This window comes from Acinonyx jubatus, chromosome A2 (genome assembly GCF_027475565.1).
Source record: "Acinonyx jubatus isolate Ajub_Pintada_27869175 chromosome A2, VMU_Ajub_asm_v1.0, whole genome shotgun sequence".
NCBI lineage: Eukaryota > Metazoa > Chordata > Mammalia > Carnivora > Felidae > Acinonyx > Acinonyx jubatus.
In genome coordinates, this window is record NC_069383.1 from 8,474,706 (window position 1) to 8,502,534 (window position 27,829).

A 27,829-nucleotide genomic window follows, 5' to 3' on the forward strand; every position below is an offset into this window, starting at 1 on the left:
GAGCCAAGATGTATAAATGTCTATGGTAAGCCTTTAATTAACACTAATGCCATTTCTCCTTTCATTTATACCATAATCTAATTTAAAGATTAAACAAAAATTGTTAACATTGATTCATTTTTGAGAGACAGAGAAAGAGACAGAGACAGAGAGAGAGAGAGAGAGAGAGAGAGAGAGAGAGAGAGGGAGGGAGGGAGGGAGGGAGGGAGATGGAACATGAATGGGAGAGGGGCAGAGAGAAAAGGAGACACAGAATCTGAAGCTGGCTCCAGACTCTGAACTGTTAGCACAGAGCCCGATGGGGGGTTCAAACCCACGGACCCCAAGATCATGACCTGAGCTGGAGCCAGACACTTAACCAACTGAGCTACCCGGGTGCCCCTGAGAGATTTTAAAATACAAGTTATCTAAGTATAACTAAGTATAACTTATACAAGGATAGAGGCCAGTACATTTAGTTTGCATTTCAGATCCAGAACCAAGAGAAAGGAAAAAAAAAAGTTATTTTCTTTAAGAGAATCTAAGCTACAGAGTGAAGACAAAATAGCTATGGCATTCCCAGTCCACTAACACTTTGCAACATCATTCACTGTCCTATAAAAACTACTCAGTCACTGTTTTTGGTAAATGATAGGCGAACAGGATAACAGCCTCCACTGGCATTCATGGGTGGGAAAATAACAAAACTTGGAAGACATACAGTCTTTGAAATAAAATTCATGTATTATTTCGTTCATATCCGTTCTAAAAAAAAGTGAGTTCTTTCAACTTTCTCTGAGTTTTTGTAACATTACTTTTAGTTTGCATGGCAATGGGGGGTTTGATTCAACTATAAGAAAAGTAAAACAGAAAAATACTGTCAAGGAATGTGGATGGAGTGAGGGAGCTTTTCTACAGCTTTCCTAAGGTTATGGATATGGAGTGTGCTTATTTGGATCAACGGAGATGCTTCCCTTTAGGTAGAGCTCTGAGTGAACGATGAGTTAACACTGCCACATCCTTGGTGGACACATGCTATCTTGGTTAAAATACTAAATTAAAAAAAATGTTTTTTGAAACAACACAAAGGAAAGGAAAATCTTGGTATTTGACTTATCTTCCTGAGTAAAGTTGATTTACTTGATCTATTCAAATCGCCATTGCTGTAACCATATAAAATGCCAAATCTTATTTGGCAATATGACACGAGGTTCACATGTACCCTCATCATAAATGGAGAGATAGGAGAATGAAAGGTCCTCCGACACCTTGACCAGGTGTATCTCCTCTGTCTATCTGACTGAGAGAGCTACATGTTGCACAATTGAGGGAATAAACCATTGCTACTCTAGAGACAGATTTCTCAGCTGTTCATTTAAAAATATAATCTCTGCTGACTATTATGATCAGTTTAATGTGCAAACTTAGCTGGGCTATAGTGCCCAGTTATTCAACCAAACACTAATCATGGGATTGCTAGGCAGGTGTTTTACAGATGTCAGTAAAGTCCATGATCAGTTGACTTTAAGTAAGAGAGATGGCGCCATATAAGCTGGATGGACTTGATTCAATCAGCTGAAAGGATGAAAAGACTTAGTCTTCCTTGAAAAAGCAATTCTACCCATGGGTAGCAGCTTCTTCTCATTCTTCCGAGTTTCAGTCTGCCTTTCTTGACAGTGTGCCCCAATTGTGAACTTGCCAAGACGGGTTCCACTACTGCATAAGCCAATCCCTTGCAATAAATTTCTAAACATAAATATTTTTACTGGTTTTATTTCTCTGGTTGAACCTGAACTATACACTGGCCCCTAGAACTCAAAACTCCTGTCTCCTCTCGTTCCTAAGCTTCTCCAAATAACTTCCGATCTTCCCTTCAGTACAAAATGCACATAGCAATGATTTTAGAAGTTGTCATGAATTCTAAATTTATTCAAACTTTTATCCAAGATGTAGCAGTAAAATCCCTTCAGTATTTATGTCATATGCAAAATGACTTTATTTTCATTATAAAAAAAGTTTCTGTCTGTATTTTCAGGGAAATGCTATTTCAAAACTATTCTTTGACCTCCTTGCATTCTCACAGCATCTAGAAGAATATTCTGTATTCAACAAATGTTTGTTGAATGTTTCTTAATAAAAGTTCAGGTATTTCCAAGAGACTTTTTTATAGTAAAACTCTCTTCTTTTTCAGCATCCTGTTTAGGAGAGGTATTTTCTACGTAAGGTACACAATGTAATCAATTAGGTTTGTCTTCATTTTATGATGTCATTGAAATGGATAATTTTAAAGATGACAAACAAAAAATGTGATTTAAATATATGAGGACATTTCCAAATTCTACAGTGTGATATAAGGTTTACTTCAACATGTCCTTTACTCCTATTTCAGTCATAAAAAAAAAAAAGAACGAAGCTACACATGGGCACTCACAGAATAAAATGGCAGAAGGAAAAGTCTTCATCAAGATCTAGAAGGTCAATGTTCTTCAAAGTCACACCTCAAAGCTCAAAAAGTTGGCACCTTGAAATGCCATACTCTTTTAGTACAGGTCAAGCTACCCTCAATAAATGCGACCTTCAGATTAATTTATTAATCAGAAATATTGGACTTGACCAAAGGTCACTTGGCAAAGAGCATTTCTAATCAGAGACGGACAAAGTAAATGGCAAGAAGGAAAATGTTCTTTCATGGTGGTTGAAGAGACGAAGAGACGGGATGGGTGCACATCCCGCTGGGGTTGGCTCTATCCTCCCATTGGCAGGAAGGCACCGACCTCTCCATGTGTTGGGGCTCACCTGAGGGAGTCAGCAGGCGAGGCTTGGGAGAAGCCAGATTGGCATTTGAACCCAGCTTTTTCACGTCTAGCCACAATGACTTTTAGCGAGTCCATTCACCTCTCGGAGCCCTATTTTGCGAAGTGGAGATAATAAAATCTACCACATAACTCTGAGAGGTAAAGGAGATAAAAGGTCAAGAAAGGTATTTGGTCAATAGAATTTAATGAAAATCTCTACTTTTCTTTATCTCCCGTCTCAGAGCAGATGCTCTCTTTTTTTTTTTTTTTTTTTTTGCCAGGGCAAATTTCATATTCCTTTTTCTCTTCTGAGGCCTCTTACATTCCTTCTGTCTTACATCTTTAGCCTCATCTGCTCTACTGTCTCCTCCATGTATAAACTTACTCATAATTCTCTCATTTTTTAAACATACAAACAATTCCCAAACCCTTGCTTTAGTTCTGTCTTCCGATTAAACAGTGGTTCTGTGTTCAGCCATCCCTTCTTACTATAGAACTTCCTGAAAACCCTCACTTGCTTTTTTTATTCATTCTTCAGTGGCTCTGCCCAGCAGATCCCACCACCATGAATCTCCAGTGGCCTCCCGACAGCCAAAGCCAAGGCCTGGCTTCCTCTGTACGATGTCTCACCACTGCCCACGTCTCGAGTTTCTTGTTTGTGTTCACTTATTTTTGCTTGTTTTTGTATTGTTAAATACTCCTTTGCCTTAGCTTCCCCATTATTAGCTTTCTTCCTCCTGCTGTGATCATTACTTCGGAGTCCTGTTGGTGAGCTGCACTCTCTCCTTTAAGGACTTGTTCAAATTAGTGTTTTCTTTCCTTCAATGTTCTTTCCTTGCTCTTCCCATGACCTCTCTGAGTCATCTTATGAAGACATTACAACCGTTCTAGTCATCCATTTTACCTTCACTCCTGGGTAGAGGGGAAGATTACTTCTAAAGTTATCCTGAAGTTACTCCACAGGTAAGCAATCATGACTCATGTTGATTCTACTACCTACACTTTAAAGAAAGTCTTCCCTCTTAATGCCCAGGGAGCCTCTCAGATATTCAGTCTCGTCCATTCTCTGGTGGCACTGTGCGGGAGGCTTGCTTCCCGCAAACCTGGTCATCCCTCCATGCTACTCTTCACATAACAGCTGGAATCCCCCACTGAAAACCATTCCCTTGGCCCTTTGAGTGGAATCCTGAAGGTCATGCAGAGACTCTCCTTCATATTTTTTTTTTCAACATTTATTTATTTTCGGGACAGAGAGAGACAGAGCATGAACGGGGGAGGGGCAGAGAGAGAGGGAGACACAGAATTGGAAACAGGCTCCAGGGTCTGAGCCATCAGCCCAGAGCCTGACGCGGAGCTCAAACTCACGGACCGCGAGATCGTGACCTGGCTGAAGTCGGACGCTTAACCGACTGCGCCACCCGGGCGCCCCCCTCCTTCATATTTCTATCTCTCACCCTCAAGGTCTCTACTCCAGCCATTCTCATGTCTTTCCAAGTATGTGTCCTTTGACGTCCATCTCATAAACACTGCACATTCTGATATCTCTAACCGAGAATTCTCCCTGCCATTTTTTTCTTAGGCAACTCATATGAATCCACATGTCAGCTTATAGGTCACAATTCCTGATATGCAATAAACAATAAATATCTTTGGACTGATTGATGATCTCAACCATTATTCCAGCTGAGGCCTTCATCAACTCCTATCCATACTGCTGAAATAGCCTCTATTTTCCCTGTGACCATTCTGTCCCTTTTAACCACAATGTCCTCTATGGACAGTCTAGTTGCCTGGGTGTGGAATATTACCGGATTTAATCCGCTACTTTTACCTTTTAGTTATTTCTACCTTCCTTGCTTGCCCCATTTAATTAAACCCTCCAGTTTTAGTAATAATTAACACAATTAATTAGCTAAATTATTCATCTTTGAATTAATATACTGACTAGACACAATGAAAATGTTAGTCTTTAGTGGCAATCAAGCAATGTTTTTATCTACGTTGTTTCAAGAGTTAAACATCATGGCTTCTTACAAGGCATAGCACCAACTTGGAAAGTTCACCTTCTTAATAACTTCACCAAAGTTTAGAAATTTCTTCTAAAAATAGGTTATAAGTTATAATACTAGAGTCATGTTTTCTTGTCCTTTGGATGCCACTAAATCACTGTTTAGTATCATCAAAGTATATTGAATTTTACACAGCTTACTTTATAGGCAAAAATTGTGAACATAATTCCTTTTCAATAGATACAAAATCCAATAGTAAACTACCCCAAAGCATGGATAATTTATATTGCTTCTTTCAACAAAAGAAGCAATAAAACTATGACTTACGAGAATAGAATAAGACTACATTGAGAAATTAAAGGAAGTGAAACATTGGAAACCAAAGAAAACAACACTAAGTATAGTCAGAGAAATAGGAATCATATCAACTTTATACCTCTACAATTAAATCTTTATAGATGTAAGGAATACATACCTCAACAATAAAAAAAATTCTTAATTAGAAAGTACAATGTTTTATAAAATAAATATAGGGCAACAGTGCATCTAAGATATGAAAATAAGAATTTTAAAAGCAGGCTAGTAGGTCTTTGTCAAAATACAGGGAAATATTTTATCTAAAATATTAAGATTGTTGACTAAGACATTTCTCAAGTGGGATGCAATGAAACTTTCTCTTGGTATCTAGCTTAACAAATTCAGGTTCTTAAGGTATTTATTTCAGAAGTAGATTTCATTGTTTAACCATTTTTGCCTTTGTAAGTTCAGATATTACTACATTTGTAGTTCTGGGGATATAAATATAAAACATGCTAATATCCTTTTGGTTTTTGATATCCATTAATGGTTTTCATTAAGTACAATTTGTTCATTCCCAAGTTGGTATGCCTCACTCCAAACAGGCTCTTCTATGGAATAAAATAACTTTATTTGTCTTGTTTCTGTGTCTTTTATAAAGCTGATAAGGACAACTGAATTAATAGTTACATGGCAAGAACAGATATGACCATAAAAAATGGCAAAATCATTACCGTAAAATGGATTCCATTTTTAAATTTTGTAGTAATAAAAAGAAGAGATAAGATTGCAAGAAATATATTACACTACCCTTGTAAAGTTGCAAGAAACCAATGATGAGTAATTCTACATTGGTTAGCTAATGGTATGGTACAACCAAACATTTATCAAAATAAAAATGAGGTCCTTATGCATACAAACAACTCTTTATCATAAGTATCATTAGAAACTATAGAGACCCAAATGAACTCTTGAGGGTAAGGCTCTTAAAATAAAGAATAACATTTTAAGTACATAGCTATTACAAACTCATTTGATATTCATTTTAATTGCCATGACTATAATGAATATACTTTGTATTCAAACAGATGTCACAAGGAGTACTACAGAAGTTCCAATATAATTCAGTCTTAGTTAAGAACGAGTAAATGGATATTTAAAATTGAATGTTACCAGGAAGGAGGAAAAAAAAACCAATTACAGCAAACATTAGCTCCTTAAAACAGCAAATTAAAGATTTTTATTAAATTGTGTTCTTTCTTATTTGGACATATACAGAATGCCATCATTCGGAAACACTCGCTACCCCAACTACTCCTTTTCCTTGCTTCAGCTGTTCTACAGATTAGCTAGCCTGGAAAACAGAAGTTGGGCGGATGAAGAATGACTCAGAAGGGTGGGCTGAAATGGGGCGCCCCGGTGGCTCAGTCGGTTAACCGTTCAACTCCGGCTCAGGTCATGATCTCACAGTCCGTGAGTTCGAGCCTCACGTCAGGCTCTGTGCTGACAGCTCAGAGCCTGGAGCCTGTCTTCGAATTCTGTGTCTCCCTCTCTCTCTGTCCCTCCCCTGCTCGTGCTGTCTCTCTCTTTCAAAAGTAAATAAAACATTAAAAAAAAAAAAGGGTGGGCGGAAATTCACTCTGTAACATTTAGAGACTGGTCTATGCAAAGGATTAAAAAATACTACAGTGCCAGTTTGGTTTAGCTGAAGGAGCAGGAAATTAGGTATGCCCTTTTTGTTTAATTGCTTAGACAAGCTCTAATATTTCCTTTAATCTTCTCCACCATGGAGAACTCAAACCTTAAAGTCTAACATGAGAGACCTTCATGCTTTAAATTAAAGATGGTGTTTCTTAGTGTATGGTCCACAAAACTACTCTTGAATGTTTTTTAAAAGCAAACATTCGTGGGTCCCAACCAAGTTCTACCGAATGAGAGTTCCAGGAATACGGCCATGCAATCAGCATTTTGACAGATCTGAGAATTCTGATGCACACATGGGTTTAAACCAACTGCCCGAAGGTAGGATGAGATATAACAGTTAAAATTATATAATGATGTATTTTCAGTTCATTCCAATTAGCAAACATTTATTAAGCACTAATCTCTTGTGAGTAAAAATTATACATATATATGTATATACATATACATATATATAATTATGTATATATACATATGTATACATACACACACACATCTTCAAAGGCAAGCAGCATATGATAAACTTATTTTCAGAGCATAATCTATTATGTACAATAATCATCTACAAATGTCTGGAAACACAATATCTGGAATCCCAAGAAAATAGTCTGCTATTGTGCAGATTAGCAGTGAACTCCTGACTTTGATTTAGTGTGTTGAACTTATTATTTTTTTATTTATTTAATTTTTTTAATGTTTATTCATTTTTGAGACAGAGAGAGACAGAGCATGAACGGGGGAGGGTCAGAGAGAGAGGGAGACACAGAATCCGAAACAGGCTACAGGCTCTGAGCAGTCAGCTCAGAGCCCGACACGGGGCTCGAACTCACGGACCGTGAGATCATGACCTGAGCCGAAATCGGACGCTTAACTGACTGAGCCACCCAGGCGCCCCGAACTTACTATTAGAAATGTAACTGAGTACTGCTTAAAAACAGACTAGAAACTAGCCTTTGGCTTACCCTCCTTCAACGTCCTCAAACTGTGTCTCTGCCTCTGAGCACCTCAACACCCCAGCCACAATCATCTCTTCTTTCTTCAAACAGCAGAAGCACTAATTGTCTGAACCAATCGTGTCCACATGTACTTTTTTTTTTTTTTTACAGATTTTACTTTTAAAGTTAATTTTTATGTATCTTGAGAGAGAGAGAGAAAGAGAGAGGGAGGGAGGGAGGGAATCCCAAGCAGACTCCCAAGCCCCAGTGTGGGGCTCAAACTCAAACTGTGAGACCGTGACTTGAGCCAAAAAGAGAATCCGATGCTTAACCCACTGAGCCACCCAGGCGCCCCTAGATTTTACTATTAGATTCTAGAGGTTACACTTGTCTATAATTTCAGCGCATAAAATACACGCAAATCTTCAAAATACCGTATAATGTTTTATTAGAACTCTTCTTTGTAAGCTATTCCACATAATATTGCCTCTAATCCAACACCGATTTGGGGCATCAAATAGCCCATGGGTCTGTGATGTGGCATGATGTCACTTCTATTGCTTACTATTACAAATAATCAGTACGCTATTTGCTATTTATAAAGTCCTTAAGTGGATCAAACCCTGCAGTCAGCATTTAGTACACGTACTTATTAAATTCTCACTCACCTGCAATATGCATTATGATTCCTATCTGAATGAAAAAGACTGGAAACTGAGGCTTACGAGTTCAATCAACGCCACCCAAATCGCACACCTGGAGAGCGGCACGGCTGAAAAGTGTGGTCAGAGCGCATGCTTTATTTCTGCTCTGTCATACTACAGACGGAGGGATTTCGTTTTCTGTCAACGTCTTGGATTGGTGGCCAAGAACCCCAAAGCACACGGATCTCTATTTCCAGTGCATCCTTTGGACACTAGTTTTTATACCTTTAACGCACACGCACACCCACACACACACACACACACTCGGATGCATCGCTAAAAGCAAGCCGTCCCACACCTAAACAATCAGGTCGAGCTCCTTGAGACAAACGGATCCTGTTAAATGACTGCAGACAGCAAAGGGCTCTGAATTCTATCGCTGTGCTACACGCTACTCATCTCGGGCGGCCTTTCAGCTTCTCCTTAAACACAACTGAACAGCTCAGAGGGCATCGCTTGAAAGTTCACAAGAGGCTTGGAGACACCTTTGCCTGAAGCCACGACTGATCATTAAGCACCAGAAACACTCGTGCACGTAAGTAGGCGCGGAAAGTTGAAAAACCTGGACGTTGCAGACCAGGGAATTTTTTTTTTTCCTTAACATCGTACTTTGTCAGTTTCGTTCTCCAGAAAACAAACCAAGTGCGAGTTGACTTTGGTCACAGCTGCCTGCACTTGGGGAGGCCGGACTGGGAGATGCTAAATCACACCTGTTGGGTGGTGGCGGTCATTCCAAGCACCAGCTGGGACAGTAATTAAAAGGAACCCTCCATTCACAGCCTACCTGGGGTGTTCAACAGCCTGGACATCTTGCAGAAGTAGGAGACGTACTGCTCACAGTGCTCAGCGCTGCTGGTGACGGCACTGATCTGGTCCATGGAGGCGCTGTAAACGAGCTGCGTCACGGAGTATTTTTCTGGGCTGTAGCCCGCCACCGTGGTCTGCATCTGCAAATCGTGAGACACGATGGTCCACACTTTGTCCTCTGTGGGGAGAAACATAACGATGAAAACGGGTCGTTAGGACACAAATGCTTCTGCAAGCGGCCGAAAATAATTGGGCTCCACCTTCCCTGACTCAACGTAGAACAGGGTTGAGGACAGCTAACCTTAAACTTCTATCCGAGAAGTCCTGCTTGTACAGACAAAGTAGAAAGAAATGGGTTTTTTTTAGTGTTTATTTTTGAGAGGGAGAGAGAGTGAGAATGCAAGCATGAACGGGGGAGGGGCAGGGAGACAGGGGGGCAGAGGATCCCAAGTGGGCTCTATGCTGAGAGCAGAGAGCCCGATGTGGGGCTCGCACTCACCAACTGTGGGATCATGACTTGAGCTCAAGTCAGACGCTCAAGCGACTGAGCCCCCGGGTGTCCCGAAGTATTTCTTATTAAGAACAAATGCAAGATACCTCCGGAACACACAGAACGGACAGCTTATGTCTCCCGTTGATACTAATATCCACAGCCCACTATGTTCCCACTCCTTCCTGACGCTCTAACCCATCACACCTCTGATACAACAGTATCTGCGCTTTCTGAAAGGAACTGTGCTCTCTCAGGCCTCAGAATCTTTGTCTATGCTGTTTGCGCTAATCAGAAAACGCACCCTCATCTTGTCAACAAATATTTTCACCTGACCTTTTGGATGAACCTGGACCCTGCATCTTGTTATTGAAATGCTCTATACCTGGGCAACAACACAAATGAGTAATTACCTTGATGTTTTGGACCCTGAAAATTTCCATGTGCGAAAAGGAGAAGCAAACGTAAGGTTGATGAGTCTGAAATATAACCCTATGTACTCCTGAATTTGAATTAGAAGCATCATTATGAACCCATAATTTTTCTTTTTTAAAAATGTAGACCTATGTCTTAGCTCTGACCACTGGAAAAGGCCCCAAACAAGGACAACCTGTGGCACCAGATTGTCATCACCCAATAGGATTTTTCATTAAAAGAAAACCGGGCGGCCAGGTGAAGTGACTGATTCCAGGGCTGAAAATGTACAAGATAAGCCTGGAACGTAACATCACATAGAAACAAATGAGCTACTGGAAACGGAGGGCAGCTCAAAGCCCCCCCCGGAACAGAGAAGGATGATTTTAACATCACTAAGAATCTCCTGCAATGGAATAAAATACATCTGGTATGTTTAATTCCAGGCGTTCATGAAAATAAAACGATATGTTTAACTGTGGGAAATGCCAGATAACTAACTCATTGTTTTGAATTTTAGGAAATAAGGACAAAGAATCAAGCATCTAGTCTACCTTACCTGCATGTTCTGTAACATAATTAATGGTCTCTTTACGGACGTACTTCAGCTCATACATGAAGATTAACTGAGGGAACCAGAGGACCATCGTTTGGGAACTTCTGATGAGAAGGAGCTAAGCAACGGTACTCACGGCTGGTACTACAACCAACCAGAGGAGCTGTGCCTTCTGGTGGGATTGGAACACAATGCTGCATGGCAGGCAGTGTTGGCCCACATCAAACCTGAATTTCATCGCGCTTACAGTCCTCACTGCCAGCTCCTAGGACATACAGGGGGAGGGGACTATGTTAAGTGAGATCCAAGGGAAGAGTCCACAAAATCTCTGCAGTGTGAAACTCTACAGGTTACGCAATCTAGTTTCTTCCACAAATAAATAAGTTACAAGGGAACAAAGATTAAAAGAGACCTTCTGACCTTGTCCCTCACATAGTTTTCTTTATTTCAGCAAATGACAACTCAGTTCTTCCAGTTGCTCGGGACAGGAGCCTCAGAGTTCCCGTTACATCCCCCACCCCCCTTCTTCCACACGCATCATCCAACCTCTCTGTGGATCCTGTCTGCTCTGCCTTCTACATTTGAGAGCTGGGTGCACCTGACCTCCACCTCCCCACCGGTTCTGGTCAAAGCCCCCACCTCCTGCTGCCCACATCACACAATCCCTTCCACCCCTCCCCTGCTTCCACCCCTGCACTCTCACACCTACCCTCCACACAGAAGCCACACTGAGCCTTTCCAAAATACGCCAAACTCGGATACTCTGCTCAAAGCCCTCACGTGGCCCGGGGGGGGGGGGGGGGGGATTTGCTCAGAGTAAAAGACTAGTTGTTGAAACAGCCAGAGCCTCTCCGCGATCCAGCTCTACCTTGCCCTATTCCCTCCTGCTCTCCAAATGTCCCCCTTGTTTTTGGAGCTCCAGCCACACCGAGCTCCTTGCATCCCTCAAGCCTGACGGCCAGCCCATCTTGGAGCCCGTGCTCTAGCTCTTTCCTTAGATAGCAGCAGGGGTCACCCCTCCTCCTCCTGAGGTCTGCCTTGAAGCCAACTTCTCCTTTGCTGAGCCCCTCCTCCACCACAGCTGCTTCCTATCTCCTTGTCCGGCTTTGTTTTCTCCATAGTATTTATCCCTCTCCAGCTGAGTGCCCATTTTCATTTTGTTTGTCCGTCTACGTTAGAAGGGGAGGAGGAAGGGGTTGTTTCCTTTTTTTGACAGAGAGAGAGCCAGGAAGGGAGAGAGAAAGAGGGAGACACAGAATCTGAAGCAGGCTCCAGGCTCTGAGCTGTCAACACAGAGCCCGATGCGGGGCTCGAACTCACAAACCGTGAGATCATGACCGGAGCCAAAGTCAGATGCTTAACCCACTGAGCCACCCAGGTGCCCCAGGAAGAGGTTGTTTTCAATGCTGTATGCACAGTGGTTAGAATAGTCATTACACATAAGAGACCTTGACAATACATCATTGAATAAAACGAATTAAGAAAACATAAATAGAACACAAATAACCTGATCCAGGAACTTCTTAAATCACTTTGGTTCAAGTTCTGGCTCTGACCTTCCTCAGGGACCCTGGACGAGCCACGTCCTTCTAAACTATAACTTCCCTTCATCAGTTACAATGTGCCTCTGTATTAGAATCCTTTCCACTTTGCTCTTCTGAAACCAACTAAAGCAAGTTCAAGTACGGTGCCCATGTAGTAACACGTTTTCCATGGGATAGGATGATCGTTTTCCACGTTCACCTTTGGCCTGATCAGAACTGTCTTCCTTCAGCCGCTCTGATACAGCAACAAAATACAATGTGTTCTAGTAATTCTGTCTCTTTCTGACATGATTCTGACCGCAAACGGATTGTCACCTATATCCAGACCTTCGCATTTACCTTCACCTAAGTAAAGATCTGTTAATTAAATATGGTGAACTTTATCTCTTTTCTGTTAAAATCAGCCTCTAGTATAGAGTTCTCAAATGTTTGACACTACTCGCTATTTACTTAAAAAAAAAAAAATCCTTACCAGGACCATGTCTGTGTTCTATGGCAATATTCCAATATTCCATGACTTTCATTCTTTAACTCATAATGAAACAGCATTCTACTCTGACCCTTTCTCAAGTATCATAAGCCCCTTTTTAATTTACACAAAATGATGTTCATAAAGGCAAACATTAATTAAGCAAGTAAAATAAAATGGTCACCCATTACGGTCTCTGTCAATAACTTTAAAAATATTAACCAATATGTTAATATTGATGAGTTGCTAACATTTTGGTTCCAGTGACTGCTTGGCCCTAAACCCTACACCCACGCATTTGAGCACACACATTTCTGTGCCAATCTTCTGGGCACCACGTTCTTTATATTTGTTTCATAGCCCATTCGCTCATTCAACAAACAGTACTGAGTATCCACTATGGGTCAGATATGGATCTAGGCACTAGGGGAACCACAGAGGAAAACAAAATTCTAAGTGTTTGCAATTTACGTTCTTGTATTCTAGTGGGGGAAAAAACAGATAATAAACAAAAAAATTAAAATATATGTAGTTAGCAACTGATAATGGTGAGAAAAACTACATTGGAGAATGGAAGAGCAGGCTATGTGTAGATTGCAGTTTTAAAAATTTTAAGTATAATTGATATACGATGCCCTATTAGCTTCAGGTACACATCATAGTGCCTCGGTATTTTGATACATTGCGAAATGATCTCCATGGCAAGTCTAGTTACCACCTGTCACCATACTGAGTAATTACAATATTATCGACTCTATTCCCTATGCTGTACATTACATCCCCATGGTTTCCTTATTTTATAACAGGAAGTTTGTAGCTCTTAATTCCCTTCAATTATCTTGCCCATCCCCCAACCCCAACCCATACAGTAACCAAGTTTGTTTCCTGAATCTGGGAGTCTGTTTCTGTTTTGTTTCTTTTGTTTTTTAGATTCCACATATAAGTGGTTTCACATATAAGTGAAATCATATGGTATTTTTCTTTGTCTGATTGCATTTTCAGTTTTATTTATTTTTTTAATGTTTACCTATTTTTGAGACAGAGACAGAGCATGAACAGGGGAGGGGCAGAGAGAGAGGGAGACACAGAATCGGAAACAGGCTCCAGGCTCTGAGTTGTCAGCACAGAGCCCGATGCGGGGCTCAGACCCACGAACTGTGAGATCATGACCTGAGCCGAGGTCAGATGCTTAACCGACTGAGCCACCCAGGTGCCCCTGTCTGACTGCATTTTTAAAGACTGAGGACAGCACAACAAGCCTCACTATGTGACATCTGAATAAATAAGATCATTGTCCAACAAGCCGTGTGAATGTCCGGGTAAAAGTATTCCAGACAGAGAAAGGGCAAATGAAAACGTTCTGGCTTGAGAATATTTCTGGTGTTGTTCAGGTATACAAGGAGGCCAGTGAGTGAGGAAGGAAAGAATAGCAGGAATTAAAGTTCGAGGTGTTAATGGGGATGGGGGAGGTGTGTGACCCCAAAGTGAAATGGGAAGTCCTTGGCACAGGAAGGTTTGGAGCAAGTTAATGTGGCGTGCTTAAACTTATTCTCTGACATACTATCCTTTATTTCATTAAAATTATATACTTCAGAAGGCTTGAAAAACATGTGTGTGTGCATAGATAAAGATTTAAAACTTTTTACATTGTCATGGCATTATAAAAGGAAATCTGTAAACTCTATTTTAATGGCAGAAAGCAATTACTGTTGATGCATCTTGCAAATTATTTTTTAATGCTTGCCTATTACACATCGCAATGGCTCCTTTGGAGCCATTAAATCTTCAGTGACAAATGGATATTAACAATTTTGCAGATATCCACCATCTAGAAGAAAGTTATACTGCATAGAGTTTCCTTTGCTAGTATCATAAGTGAAAAATTAAGAATCCTATTCCCATATTTGTAATGTGTTTATATATAACTTATATAATCTGTATTATCAGGTATGGGTGTAATGCAAATAGAAACCACTATGTATGGCTGTTTCATTTTTATGAAGAAGCAATTGATAAGCGAGTGTATTTCAAATACTCTCTTTGGATTAGTGTGTTATGAAAGTGCCTTCTGTGATCGCTGAGAGCTTACTCTCTGTCTCATCACGTAATCACATTTTTAAAAACTGTCACACTGTACAATGTTTTCAATACAGACAATATAATGATATTTTTCAAATACTGGGAAACATACGGAGCATACTGTGGAAACACATCCCTCTCCTTGGCAGTAAACAGGGTCTTCAAGATTACCCAGCTTAGTTATATTGACATGAGGACGTTAGAAATCTCTGCTACTATGCCAGTGACCCCACATCCTTATCCTATCTGTTAATTCTCAAGTAATTCACTTCATGAGGACTCAAGTCGCCGTATGGCTGAAGTTCTGACCAGGAACTGATAGTCAGGAAATGACCAGTGGAAAAAAAGCAAAGAATAACTCCTCCCAGGACATAACCAATTTCTTTACCACGTATAGGCTATTTTTGACTCTTTTCCATGCTACCCATATACAATCTGAAGTTCACATTATAGAGCATATTGTAATAAAAGTCCAGTTGGAGCTGAATCCAGTAGAAAAAAGAAATTTGCGTGTCCTATACATTTGCATATGCATCTAAGTGTTTTTGATTTTCAAACAATATCACCGGTACTGGTTGAGGACTTATTTGTTCATCTGAGAGCTTTTTTTTCTCACCTTTATTCATATGAACTCTGAAATAATCTTAAAAAAAAGAGACTACTGTAGACTACTTAAATTTAAAATGGTACATGTAACTTAGAGGGGCATAACCAACATCAACTTGCAGTCCAAATTTCTTACAAGTCCTTGTACCTATTACAGTTACACTTCAGGAATGACTTTGGGTTTCTCCCTCTTATGATAACACAATGGGAAATGAACTATCGTATATGTTATCACCCAAGATTTTTCATATTGCATGTAAACCTTGGCCTGCTGGATAAAACTAGTGGGCCCAATTCTGTATATCCTCAAATTTCTCCTCTAGTAAACTGCATTCCAATAACTTTATCTGTGGCTTCGTTTGGGCACAGGAGTCTTAATGGCTCTTATCCTGATTCCATCAAATAATGGTTGAGCCTTAACTATGAGCAAGATATGAGTAAGGATGTCCAATTAAATGCTACAGAAATTTCAGTCTTGGGGCTTCTGGGTGGCCCCGTTGGTTAAGTGTCCAACCTTGGCTCAGGTCTTGATCTCACAGCCCGTGAGTTCAAGCCCCGTGTCAGGCTCTGGGCTGACAGCTCAGAGCCTGGAACCTCCTTCAGATTCTGTGTCTCTCACTCTCTACCCTTCCTCCCTTGTTCTCTCTCTCTCTCTCTCTCAAAAACAAATGAACATAAAAAAAATTTGCAGCCTTATAGGAAGACATATCCAAGGCAGGAAGCCTACCATTTGAAGGAAGCCATGTTCTCATGTGAAAAATTTTGAATCCCAAATAACATCAACATAAACATCTTAGAGAACATCCATTGTGATCATCTTCTATTAGAGATACAGAAGCCAAGTCTCAGGAGTGATAAGTCACTTGCCCAAATAACTATAAGAGTTAGTGGCAAAATAATGGAGACTTTGTCTCCTAAATCTGGATTTAGTGCTCTTTTCACTCTTCATCCCTTTGACCCAGTGGTGACATGGTTGGTGACACATCAAAAATTGTATTGTCTTCCCCACAGGAACCCACTAATTTTCAGAGAGCAGACTTTTTAAATGACAACAATATACAACCTATTAAACATAAAAAAATGCCATAAAACAGTAATATAATTCAATATTGCACGCATTCACAGCTATTTATTGAGCTCCTGACCGTTTTCATCACGGTTAGGTTCTGGGGATACGAGAAGGACAAAGACTTGAATTCCTGTCCTCGACAAGCTTGTAGTCCATTGATGGAAAGAGAACAGTAAGCCTGGAATTACAGATCACACACAAGTGCTAAAACAGAGATGTGCATAGGGCACCGTGACACTGTGAGTTCCTACAGAAAGTCCATGTGGCCCAGATTTAGAAAGCTGTGAAATGACCAAGTAGGTATGGCACTGTTGGTGAATCAGAAAGGTTAAATAGTGATGAGCCACATGAAGGGTAGGGTAAGACCCATTTTATTCTTCTTACGGTTAAGACCAAGTACTTTGGAGACAAAAAGGATTTAATGGGTGGGCTCTAGATCAATTGGAAATTGAAGGGTCTGGAATAGTGAAATATAAGATTCCAGAGTCCTGACAATTGTGCACGGGTTGGACGATCTAATGCATGGTCACAGGTAGGTGTTGAAAACCTGCGGAGATAAAAGATCAACTCATACTTTACAAGTATTTCTTCAGGGCCACGTATGACATACCTACAGCTAACATCACCTTCAACAATGGAAAGTGGAAAGCTTTTCCTCTAAGATCATGGACGAGCCAAGGGGAATAAGATTAGGGATATATATGTGCTTAATTTAATTTTATATTTGATGTCATACTTCCTACTCTGGGTGTTGGATATAAGCTAGAAATATTTCACATTGAAACAAACAATCAAAGTATACCTTATTTCATGTAAACTTTAGATGAAGATCCAGATTTACAAAGTAATAATCTAGGAAATATTAGTGATTTTACCTGAGCTGTGTGTGTTTCACTAAGTCACAAAATAATTTCTTAAATAGTGAGCCACCTGTAGTTAGTTGTTTAAAGTATTAATTTTTACAGAATTGTTTGTAACTCTTTCAGATAAAAAGACTCAGCATAAGGTTAGGCTGTAATACAGGTTTCTTTCTTTCTTTTTTTTTTTTTTTCTTTTTTCTTCAGTCATTTGTAAGAGGATCTATTTGAAAATCCCATCAGTCTCTCCAGAGTATAAGTCTGAAGACCATCCATTTCCTAGATCATTATTTTGTTTGGAAGACTTTCTCAATAAGTATAACCCTGCTGACATAATTTAAAGTATTAGCAATTCAGTATCACATTTTGCTCCCCCCCAGTACCTATTGTGTGAGCATTCCAAGCATCTCTGTAGCCTAGCCTCCAATGACATAGGGGCCATTTCACCATGGCGGGCTGGGGTGGTTCAAGCCATTCACAATGGTAGCTCCGTACGGGCTCAGAAGGCATAAGCAGCTCTCATCCCGTGTGGAGAAATCAGGTATGTAAAGCAGATGGGGCCTCTGCAGGAAGCACCGGGAAAATGAGCTAAAAGTACAGATGACGTTCTGCGGGTGGTGGAAAGTGTTGATCATTTTCATGCTCACAATTCCAGCCCAAAGATGGATGACAAATCGAGTGCTGTGAACATGTAGAAATACTGGTGGATCATTCTCACCCACCTGAAGAACAATTTGGAGCTTCTTTGTGTCTTTTTACTAAGAAGGCATTAGCTATTCTCTGGGAAGAAGGAGATTTGTTAATGGTTTTGTTCCATCGTAGGGATGTTAAAATTCTTTCACAATACGGCCGGAGTTATTGACTGCATTTCTGTCAGCACTTAGACAAGCTAATCTTCCCTCCCCTTTGAGCTCACACTAGGTAGAGATGTGGTGCATGTGTTTGACCCTCATGGGTTCATCTCTGTGGCAACAAGGAGTTTTCTGCCCGGTGTGGCAAGAGAAACCTGCTTTCTGGTTCTTGTTGCTTACAAGAGAAATTAGATTTTGATCTCAATTCCAACTTGGGACTAAGTAAATGTCACCCAGGATCAGTGACTGACCATTCCTGTGGACCTTTAAAGATAACACCTCCTGTTATTTTAAAAAATATCTTGAAACGTACTATATACTCTAGGCGGAAAAAAAAAATCACTTGAAATAATGATCTCCCACTCTGGTCTACCTCTTGCTGGGCTCTGACGGGTGGCCCAGTCTCGGGGCCTGGCTGTCTCCTGTGCCTTCAAGGCATCTCCCCCTGGTCTCAGAACTAACTCTTTCACTTCTATTTAGTCTTGGCTCAACTGGCATATCTCCCTGAGGCCCACCCTGCCTGCCTTATTCAAAGTTACAACCCACACTGCCCCTCACCTTCTCTATTTGTTGTCCCAGAGCACATGTGGCCTTCTAACATAGTATATAGCTTACTTATTTGCGATGCTTCTTTTGTGTTGTCTGCCTCTCCACCCCACCCCCACCTGCCTCAAAGCCTGTAAACTCCACTACGCTGGAGAATTTTTTTATACCTTTTTTTACTGGTGCATCTCAAATTCCGAGCAGTCTGCAAAAGTTCAATGCATATTGTGCTCATTATATACCTTATTCCTTTCTTCATTTAGTTTATAACAAACCTCTATCCCTATCATCTTTGATCATTCCTATGAAGTACCCATTTGAAATATAGTTCATGGGATTATAGATCACGCTAGAGAACGCGACAGTATTAAGCTTCAGAAAAACATTACGCATTGAGAAAGTGTCTACAGGTGAAAAATCAAAGCGATATCGGAGATTACGGAGTACTGGCATTGTACTTGCGGTATTTGCAAGAGGTGGAACCGCAATGATTTTTAAAAGAGCAACATAAGAATATACCTCAGGTGCAATGAGCATCTTAAAACCACCACCAATTCTATCCAGGGTGGAGAGTAAGACAGTAAGGGTCGTGTGCTAAGTACATGGATGCCTCCTTCCATGACAAGAATGTCAGGAGCGGAGGGACTTTTGCTTATGAACACCTTGCTGTATTCCAAGCACTGTTCTAGGCCCTGGGCACACAAAGATGAGTGAGGGCCGTTAAAGCCACCAAAGACCTAGTGGAGGAGGAACCCAAAGTAAGGAATTATGGTACAACCTTTTTTTTTTTTTTCCCAACGTTTTTTATTTTATTTTTGGGACAGAGAGAGACAGAGCATGAACGGGGGAGGGGCAGAGAGAGAGGGAGGCACAGAATCGGAAACAGGCTCCAGGCTCTGAGCCATCAGCCCAGAGCCCGATGTGGGGCTCGAACCCACGGACCGCGAGATCGTGACCTGGCTGAACCGCGAGATCGTGACCTGGCTGAAGTCGGACGCTTAACCGACTGCGCCACCCAGGCGCCCCTATGGTACAACCTTTAAAAGTAACTGCTAATTTTCAGGCAACGGCCAGAATAATCCAAGCAGTAAGACTTAGTGTATAAATCATAAACCCACCTATCACCCACACCAAGTTCTTTAACACAGTGGCGCTTTAATATTCTCCAGTATTGTACTTCAGGTATATTTTAGTGTTGGGGAATTTTATTTTCTGTTAGCACTGAGTTTAAACCTAACTTGCAACAGGCTAACTTGAGAAAGGACATTCTTCCTGAAGTTTCCGAGAAGCTTTGATATAGCAGAAAACATACCATTGGAAATGACAGTTGGATTCGTTATTAACAGAACAGAATCCTACCACATGACCTTTCCTTTCATGTTGACCCAAGCTCACATCACTGCTCCCTGAAATTTTGGGAGATCAAACATATCCTAGCAGTTTACCTCTTTAGGGACACTAAGGGCTGTGGTGTATGTAATCCTTCCCATTAGAGGATTTGTGGCTGTTCTCCCTTCTTCCAAGCCAGGCACGAGGCTTCATTAACATTTTTTTTTCTTTTCTTTATTTATTTTTGAGAGAGACAGAGATAGTGCGAGTGGAGGAGGGACAGAGAGAGAGGGAGAGAGAGAATCCCAAGCAGGCTCCATGCTGTCAACACAGAGCCCAAAGTAGGGCTTGAACTCATGAAAGCATGAGATCATGACCTGAGCTGAAACCAAAAGTCAGACGCTTAACCGACTGAGCCACCCAGGCGTCCCCCCAAAAATTGTGCTGATGATACAGATGACATTTATCACCTTGGAAGAAAATCCCCAAATAATCAACTTCTCTAAGTATTTAATTTTCCCCATTAAGTCAGTTTCTCTTCACTGAAGCAGACCCCATTGTGAGGAACATTAGCAAGACAGTCTGACAGATTAAGTTCCTTGGTAAGGATAATTAGCTAGAAATAACTTTTTAGGGAAAGAAACCCTTAAAATATCATAGTTAACATATACAAAGGAGTGGAACTGGTGTTCTCACTTTCATTTCAACAGAAGTACAAATGTATTAGGTGATTTCACTTTTTAAAAATGATTCTCTGTGAAGCTTCCTAAATCCTAGGCTGACTCTCAACGAAGCAAGTTCTGCCCTGATCCAAAAACACAGCCACCTGCCCTGGCTCTTAGTCCATCAGGGTTCAGATGGTAAGCACTTTGCAGAAAATACTGCCCACTTCCCAATCCCCAGTACCACACCAAGTTCAAGTTAGATGTCCTTCCATCTCCATCTGGTTCCTAAAAATCTAAGTTTACCAGTGGGTTTGCATTTCTCATAGCATGTTTGTAACATATTTTTTGTAGCCACCACTTGTTAAGTTGCCAAGGGCAATGTGGGCATCACTGTCCTTGCTTAATCCTTATTATCTAACAGAATACCTGGTGGAGGGGACTCAAGTGCTCAATAAATGTGTACTGAGCCAACAAAGCAGTATCAGGCATGATAAAGTTAATTCATATTCTGGGACCCACAAAATGGAGGCTGCCCAATTATGAAACAATTGGGGAACTTGAACACTGGATATTTAAAGACATTAAGAAATTATGATTGGTTTTTAGCTGTGATGATGTGATTGTGGATATGCTTTTTAAAAAAAGAACCATGATCTTTCATAGATACAGGCTAAAATATCACTGATGCCTGGGATTTGTTTCAAAGTAATTCCATGGTGGGCAAGAGGGAGACCAATGAAACAAAACTGGCTGTCACTGGCAACTTGTAGAAGCTGGGTTATGGGCACCCAGGACCTCATACGGCATTCTAATTTTGGATATGCTTGGAGGCTGATCACCCAGCAGAGAAAACACACACTTCTCACAATAACCAAGGGATTCTTACAATTTTTATTTATTTCATGTAGAGATTTTAAAGCCTATTTTTTTTTATCTTGGATAAGGGAATGACCGTCTCATGAATATTGACATGACCTATTATCACCACCCCTCCATTTTTAGAAAATAGGATATGATTAAAATAATTAATGTGCAATTATCAAATATAATTTAGAGGCAGTGGGTGTTTATTTTGGAAACACAGTAACCAGTGGGAGGGGGAAGTGAAAGAAGGGGGGCAAGTGGAAGGAAGGAAGGAGGGAAGGAAGGAAGGAGGGGGGGAAGGAAGGAAGGAGGGAAGGAAGGAAGGAAGGAGGGAAGGAAGGAAGGAAGGAGGGAAGGAAGGAAGGAGGGAAGGAAGGAAGGAGGGAAGGAAGGAAGGAGGGAAGGAAGGGAGGGAGGAAGGAGGGAGGGAGGGAAGAAGGGAGAGAAGGAGGGAGGGAGAGAAGAAGGAAGTAGAGAGGAAAAGGACAAAAAGTGAAGAGAAAAAGAGATCTGGAACATTCTGTAGCATGCAGAATGGGATCTATGCTATAAAAGGTGAGGTGAAGGTGGGTTACCTAGTGATCAGGAACAAGACGTGGCAGAGACTGGGAAGCTCTAGTCCGCCTCCTCTTTGTAAAGTCCTCAAGGTGGAAACACTTCTTACAGTTTGAAATGGACGGAAAAGTCGAAAGAAGAAGAATATTTCATGGCGCATGGAATTTGTATCCAATTCACACGTCCACATCCATAAATGGAGTTTTACGGGGACACAGCCAGGCTGATTTGTTTACACACTGTCTTTGGTTGCCCTGCCCCATGAAGACAGAGTCAAATAGTTGTGACAGATGCCGTGTGGCCCACAAAGCCTAAGATATTTACTCTGTGGCCCTTTACAGAAAAAGGTTACTGACCCTTCGGAAAAAGTGACAAGTGAGAAAGCGGAAAGAAGGAAGAAAAACACTAGCTTTATAGGATTTTTAAGCCTACGGGATTGAAACTGAGAGATGACAGCTCGAAAGGAGTGATCAAGTAATAGGACAAATCAGTGGAGGATGACAGAGGAGGATGTAACCCACCCAAGCCCAGGGTCCCTTCTCATTTCCTGCATGAGCAAAGAGCATAATCTAAGTATAGACTTTGACAGACATCTGCAATTTTTTTGTACAGGTATACTCAAATTCTCCGATTGAGTGATTTTCACCTACTGTGGTGAGTACAAAGTTTTCAAATATAAAAACCCGAGAAACACTAGCAAGGTGCTATCTGACATCTATGAATCCAGCCGAACCTACCGTACTGGGCTGAAGAGCGTTCTCACAAAATCTGTGACCTCCCAGACCCTGTAAATGTGCCCTCATTTGAAAATAGGGTCTTTGCAGGCGTAATCCAGTTTAGATGGGGTCAAACTGGATTACGATGGGTCCAAATCCTGTGCCCGGTGTCCTCGTAAAAAGGGAAATGTGGACATACGGACATAACACCGTGTGACAATGAAACAGACATTGGAGTAATGTAACCACAAGCCAAGGAATGCTGAGTAGGGCAACTGCCAGAAGATGGAAGGCTAAGAAAGGGTCTCTCTAGAGCCTGCGGAGAGCACACAACCCTGTGGCCACTTGACCCCTGAGGTACAGCCTCCAAGACGATAAGAAAATTAATTTCTCTTACTGTAAGCCACCCATCCATTCGGTGGTCCTTTGTTATACCTACCAATCACCTTTACGCCCTGGACCAAGTGTTTTACTCCAATCCTGTATTCCAGGTAAAAGAGGAAAGCAGTGGAGTCCTCATAACATCGCCTTACGTTGGACAGTTTCATCCAGCATGGTGGTAAATGGAGGACACAGATAGTTGATATCCTTAACAAGCTCACAGCCTAGGACTTGTGTATCGATGTTGGGGAGGCCTACGGGGGGGGGGGGGGCACCGGATGGAAAGGGTGTGCTTCGTATGGAGTGCTGATCTGTGGGGGCAAGGCTCTCATGTAGCTGCAATTACCCCACAGGGGTGTGGGATGCCTGCCTCATGCCTTTTGCTTCCAATGTGGATATAGTTAATGATCCTTAGAACTCCTCTCTCCCACTCCACGATGTAAGTGGTTTCCTGCACTGCCTTGCACCTCAGGACAGTCATAGGGAGGTGCCAGCCATTCTGGTATTTGCTTGACCTACTGTTGCTGGCAGTGCTGAGGACTGGTAAGCCTTGGGTATTATTATTCCAGATCAACACTCACCGTGGGACAACATGGTGTTAGTGACCGGAGCAAGACATAGGTGCCTCGCAAAGGCCTGAAGCGGAAGAAATAATCAACTGATTAGATTCCCCTGATAAATATTTCTGAATTGCTAATGAGAGTCAGATGTGAAAATCTGAAGTTCCCACTTTTGCTGAGAACAGTCCCTGCTGCTTATGAAGGAATATGGGTTATGTGTGTCTGTAGCGGCAGGTGGTGTGGGGGTGGGATGTGGGGCAGGGAATCCAAAAGAGAGGATTTAAACCTGAGAAAGGTACTTCTCTGAGATGAGCTTAAGGTATTTCTTATCTAACTTGTATGGTATCAGTGGGCATCACCAAAGTTCGTTCGTTCATTCATCTGTTCATTCATTCATGCAATAACCATGCCCACTTACTCTAGACCTCTAAGCCATAAGCTTGTTCATGGTGAATAAAACAGACCTGGCCTTGACTTTCAGAGACTGTAATGGAGATCAAATAGAAAAAAAATTGAATGAAAACTCAATGAGATAGGTGATTTGAAGGAAATAACCAGATAACAGTGTTAAACAGTAACAGAGAGGAAAGCCCCTAGGGCAAACAGGGGCAAACTCGGCTCAATGGGTATTTAAACTGGTCCTAAAAGATGAAGGAACTGGTGGTGGGGACGAGGGAGCCAGGGTCAAGTGTGGAACAGGGGAAAGTTCCAGGCAGAGGGAGAAAATGGCGCAAAGGTGGGTTCAGGAAGCAGAGGGGACTGAAGGAGGCAGGTGCGGTCGGTCATGCTGAGGAGTCCTCCTGTGCAGGGTGTGAGACCCTCAGAAAAATGCAAAGTATGATAGGAAGCCTGGAGAGGTTCCAAGCAGGGAAGCAACACATCCAATGTCTGTTTTTCAAAGGTCAGTCTGGCTGTTATTTGCAGAGCAGGTAAGAGTCGATAAGAGTAGAAGCAGACAGGCCATGTATAGCTCTGAATAAAACCCTGCATAAAGAGGACAGTACCAAGAATTAGGGTGTTGGCAGCAGAAGTTAGGTGCATGGGTTTGAAATACATTTGATAGAAAAAAAAAAAAAGGAAAAAAATTACTGATGGGTTGGATCCGGCAGGTAGTCGAGGGGGGGAAGGGAGGGAGAGACAGACAGAGTCGGGTGGTGGGGCAGAAAGAAGTAGACGATGTAGGATGAATGCCAGCCAGCTTTCTGGCTTAATAAACAGGTAAATGAAAGAACACATTTTTGCTGGTGGAGTGATCAAAAGCTCCATTTTTAACAAGCCAGACTTGAGGTGCCCAGGAGACAGTTAAATGTTTGTATCAAGTAAACAACTAGATATAAGCATCTGGGGCTTAGAATAAAGGTCACAGCTGGAGAGGTGGACATCTGTGTGGCAGCATATAGATTGTATTCAGTGCCATGGAAATTAAAAGAAGTAACTGAGGGGGAATGTGTAGAAAGAGCAAGACAAGCCCAGGACAAGGCTTGGGGACCCTAACTTGCAGAGGCTTCAAAGGAGACTGAGGTCAGTGAAATTGTGTAAGTTTCTAGCAGTCAGACAGGGCATGTCCGCAGTGCATCCCTCAGTGTCTTCCCTACTCTACCCTCAGCAACTCCAACTTCCGAGGGTCTCAGGACAGGTAACAAGGCAAAAGGGAATAGCCCCGCAAGAATTGTTCAGGTTAAGTGCTGTGCGCTCAAATGATCAAGTGCTGGCTGTAATTGGAAAAGCATTTTGAGAAATGAGCTAAGGCTGTAAGTTATAATGGGAAGCAAGATGAATACTCTTCAGAAGATCATTTGCTTCCGTCGAATACATTATTGCAAATGAGATGATGTACATCAGCAGGGAATATTTCAAGCCACCTAACGTTTTTAAGTGTCCCTATAAAAATCCTGAAACTTTTTCAACTCAGAAGTATGACTTACACATCGGATAGAGTAACATTTATATCCAGACCTGCATGACATTTCCAAAACGAGGCTTCTTTGGAGATTAGAAAAGAAGGCATAACAATACCATTGCAGGCATAAATCGGTGAATCTTTTGAATGCTAAGGTTGAGAGATGGCAAATACGGATCGGGGCCACTAAATCAAGGCATGAGTCACAAAGGTAAGAAGGGGATGCGTGAAAAGTTTACTGGCTGTGAGAGGAGAGAAAGTGGCGCGTTAAGAAGAGTGAACATTTATGGGTGTATTAATAATCTCTTGGTTTAAAGAGCCTTGTATGGAACTTCTCCCAGGTTACCTGTCTCCCTTTCTTAGCCGCCTGCAAACAACGTGGATATCTCTCCGTTCTCCCTACGCTCGGGATTTTCATCCAAGCAGAAGGTGGGAGAGGAGGGTCTTCTGTTTCTCCTCTTCTGCCTCTCACTCTCTTTCCACTTCAATCCCCATCGGCTGTTTCTCATTCCTTTCCACGTTTGTTTGCTTGTTTGTTTCTTCTTTTCTCCTCTCCTCCCTCTCTCTTTCTCACGCACCATCCACAGAGAGGGTTGGGGTTTTTTCCCACTTGTGCGGCATGAACTTGTTTTTAGCCGTATTCTTTCTTTCTCAAAAGCGCACTTTAATCTGTTTTGACTGTGATACAACGTAGCTTTAGAAGTTCAAGAAAAATCGTTTCTTCCTCTAAAATGGCCGTCTGGCTATGAGTTTCTATAAGCCTAATTTGAGGCTCAAAAGTGAGTAAGAACTCTTCTTTCCAGGGAATACCTACTCTCCCTTCCCTGGAACAACAGACTTAGTCTCAAGACTTGCCTGAGTCCCTTAGCAAGGATAGAAAAGGGATGGAGAAGGGAACGCTCTGGAAAGAGAGCACATCAGATAGCATTTCATTTTTTTTTTAATTTTTTTAACGTTTATTTATTTTTGAGACAGAGCATGAACGGGGGAGGGGCAGAGAGAGAGGGAGACACAGAATCAGAAGCAGGCTCCAGGCTCTGAGCCATCAGCCCAGAGCCCGACGCGGGGCTCGAACTCACGGACCCCGAGATCGTGACCCGGGCTGAAGTCGGACGCTTAACCGACTGAGCCACCCAGGCGCCCCTTAGATAGCATTTCAAAGCATGTCCTTGCCCCAGTGGTATCACTTACATACTGTTACACACGCTGTGTGTTCACTTATAAGTAGGTGGTCAAGCCCCTCATCAAAGGCTACCTTCTTGCTCTAGGAAACCTTGCTCACTAGAGCATTTGGTGACATGTGTGACTTTATGGCCAGAGACCTGGTGGGAACGTCTCTTGCCACCAGGAAAGCCGCTGTCAGCTCTGGGAACTGAGACACCAGGAGACGCCAACTCCTCTGGACTCATGGCAGTGGAGACAGAGGAGCAGTCGGAAGGTGGTAATACCGTAATTCTTCCACCTGTGTAATTAACCCGTGTCTGCATCTCATTGTGAAAATGGGGGTTATCTGCTTATTTTATGAGGTTGTCTTGAGGACTAAATGGGAAAACGCATGAAAAACACTTAAGAGAGAACCAGTTGCCAACCCAGCACCCACACAGTGTCAACGATTGTTGTTGTTTTGGGTCCTGCTCATCTGTCGGTCTTCAAAATCCTGAGAAACGGGGATATCAAAGCTGGATACATACCAAGCAGTCGGAAGCAAAAGTGGTAACGTTACTGCCTTCATAAACTCTTAAAACAATTTTTTTTTAATGATTATTTTTGAGAGTGAGAGACAGAGCATAAGCGGGGGAGGGGCAGAGAGCGAGGGAGACACAGAATCCAAAGCAGACTCCAGGCTCTGAGCTGTCAGCACAGAGCCCAACGTGGGGCTCGAACCCATGAACCGTGAAATCATGACCTGAGCTGAAGTCAGATGCTCAACCAACTGAGTCACCCAGGGCCCCCTCATAAGTTCTTAAATCTCCATATTCCAGAATGCCTCAGCTCAAACAGTAGAATTACATGTACAATAAATGACGACAGTCATTATCGTGATAGTGAACACCAGCATTATTTATGAACTTAGTTTGTAACAAGTGTCTCATTTAATCCTAATAGAACTTTACACCACAGGTCCTTCAAAATGACTAGTTTACAACTGACCCC

The 27,829-nt window shown here is 41.8% G+C and overlaps 1 protein-coding gene across 2 annotated transcripts in view; it reads right to left on the bottom strand.

Moving 5' to 3' along the window:
• CNTNAP2 (contactin associated protein 2) overlaps window positions 1-27,829 on the bottom strand; it is a 1,948,817-nt gene that overhangs the window by 647,529 nt on the left and 1,273,459 nt on the right. For both annotated transcript variants that reach the window (XM_027075690.2, XM_053217934.1), the window contains one exon: window positions 9,205-9,405. In XM_027075690.2, coding sequence (XP_026931491.1) covers window positions 9,205-9,405 — 201 coding nt within the window. The remainder of the gene's footprint in view (window positions 1-9,204; window positions 9,406-27,829) is intronic.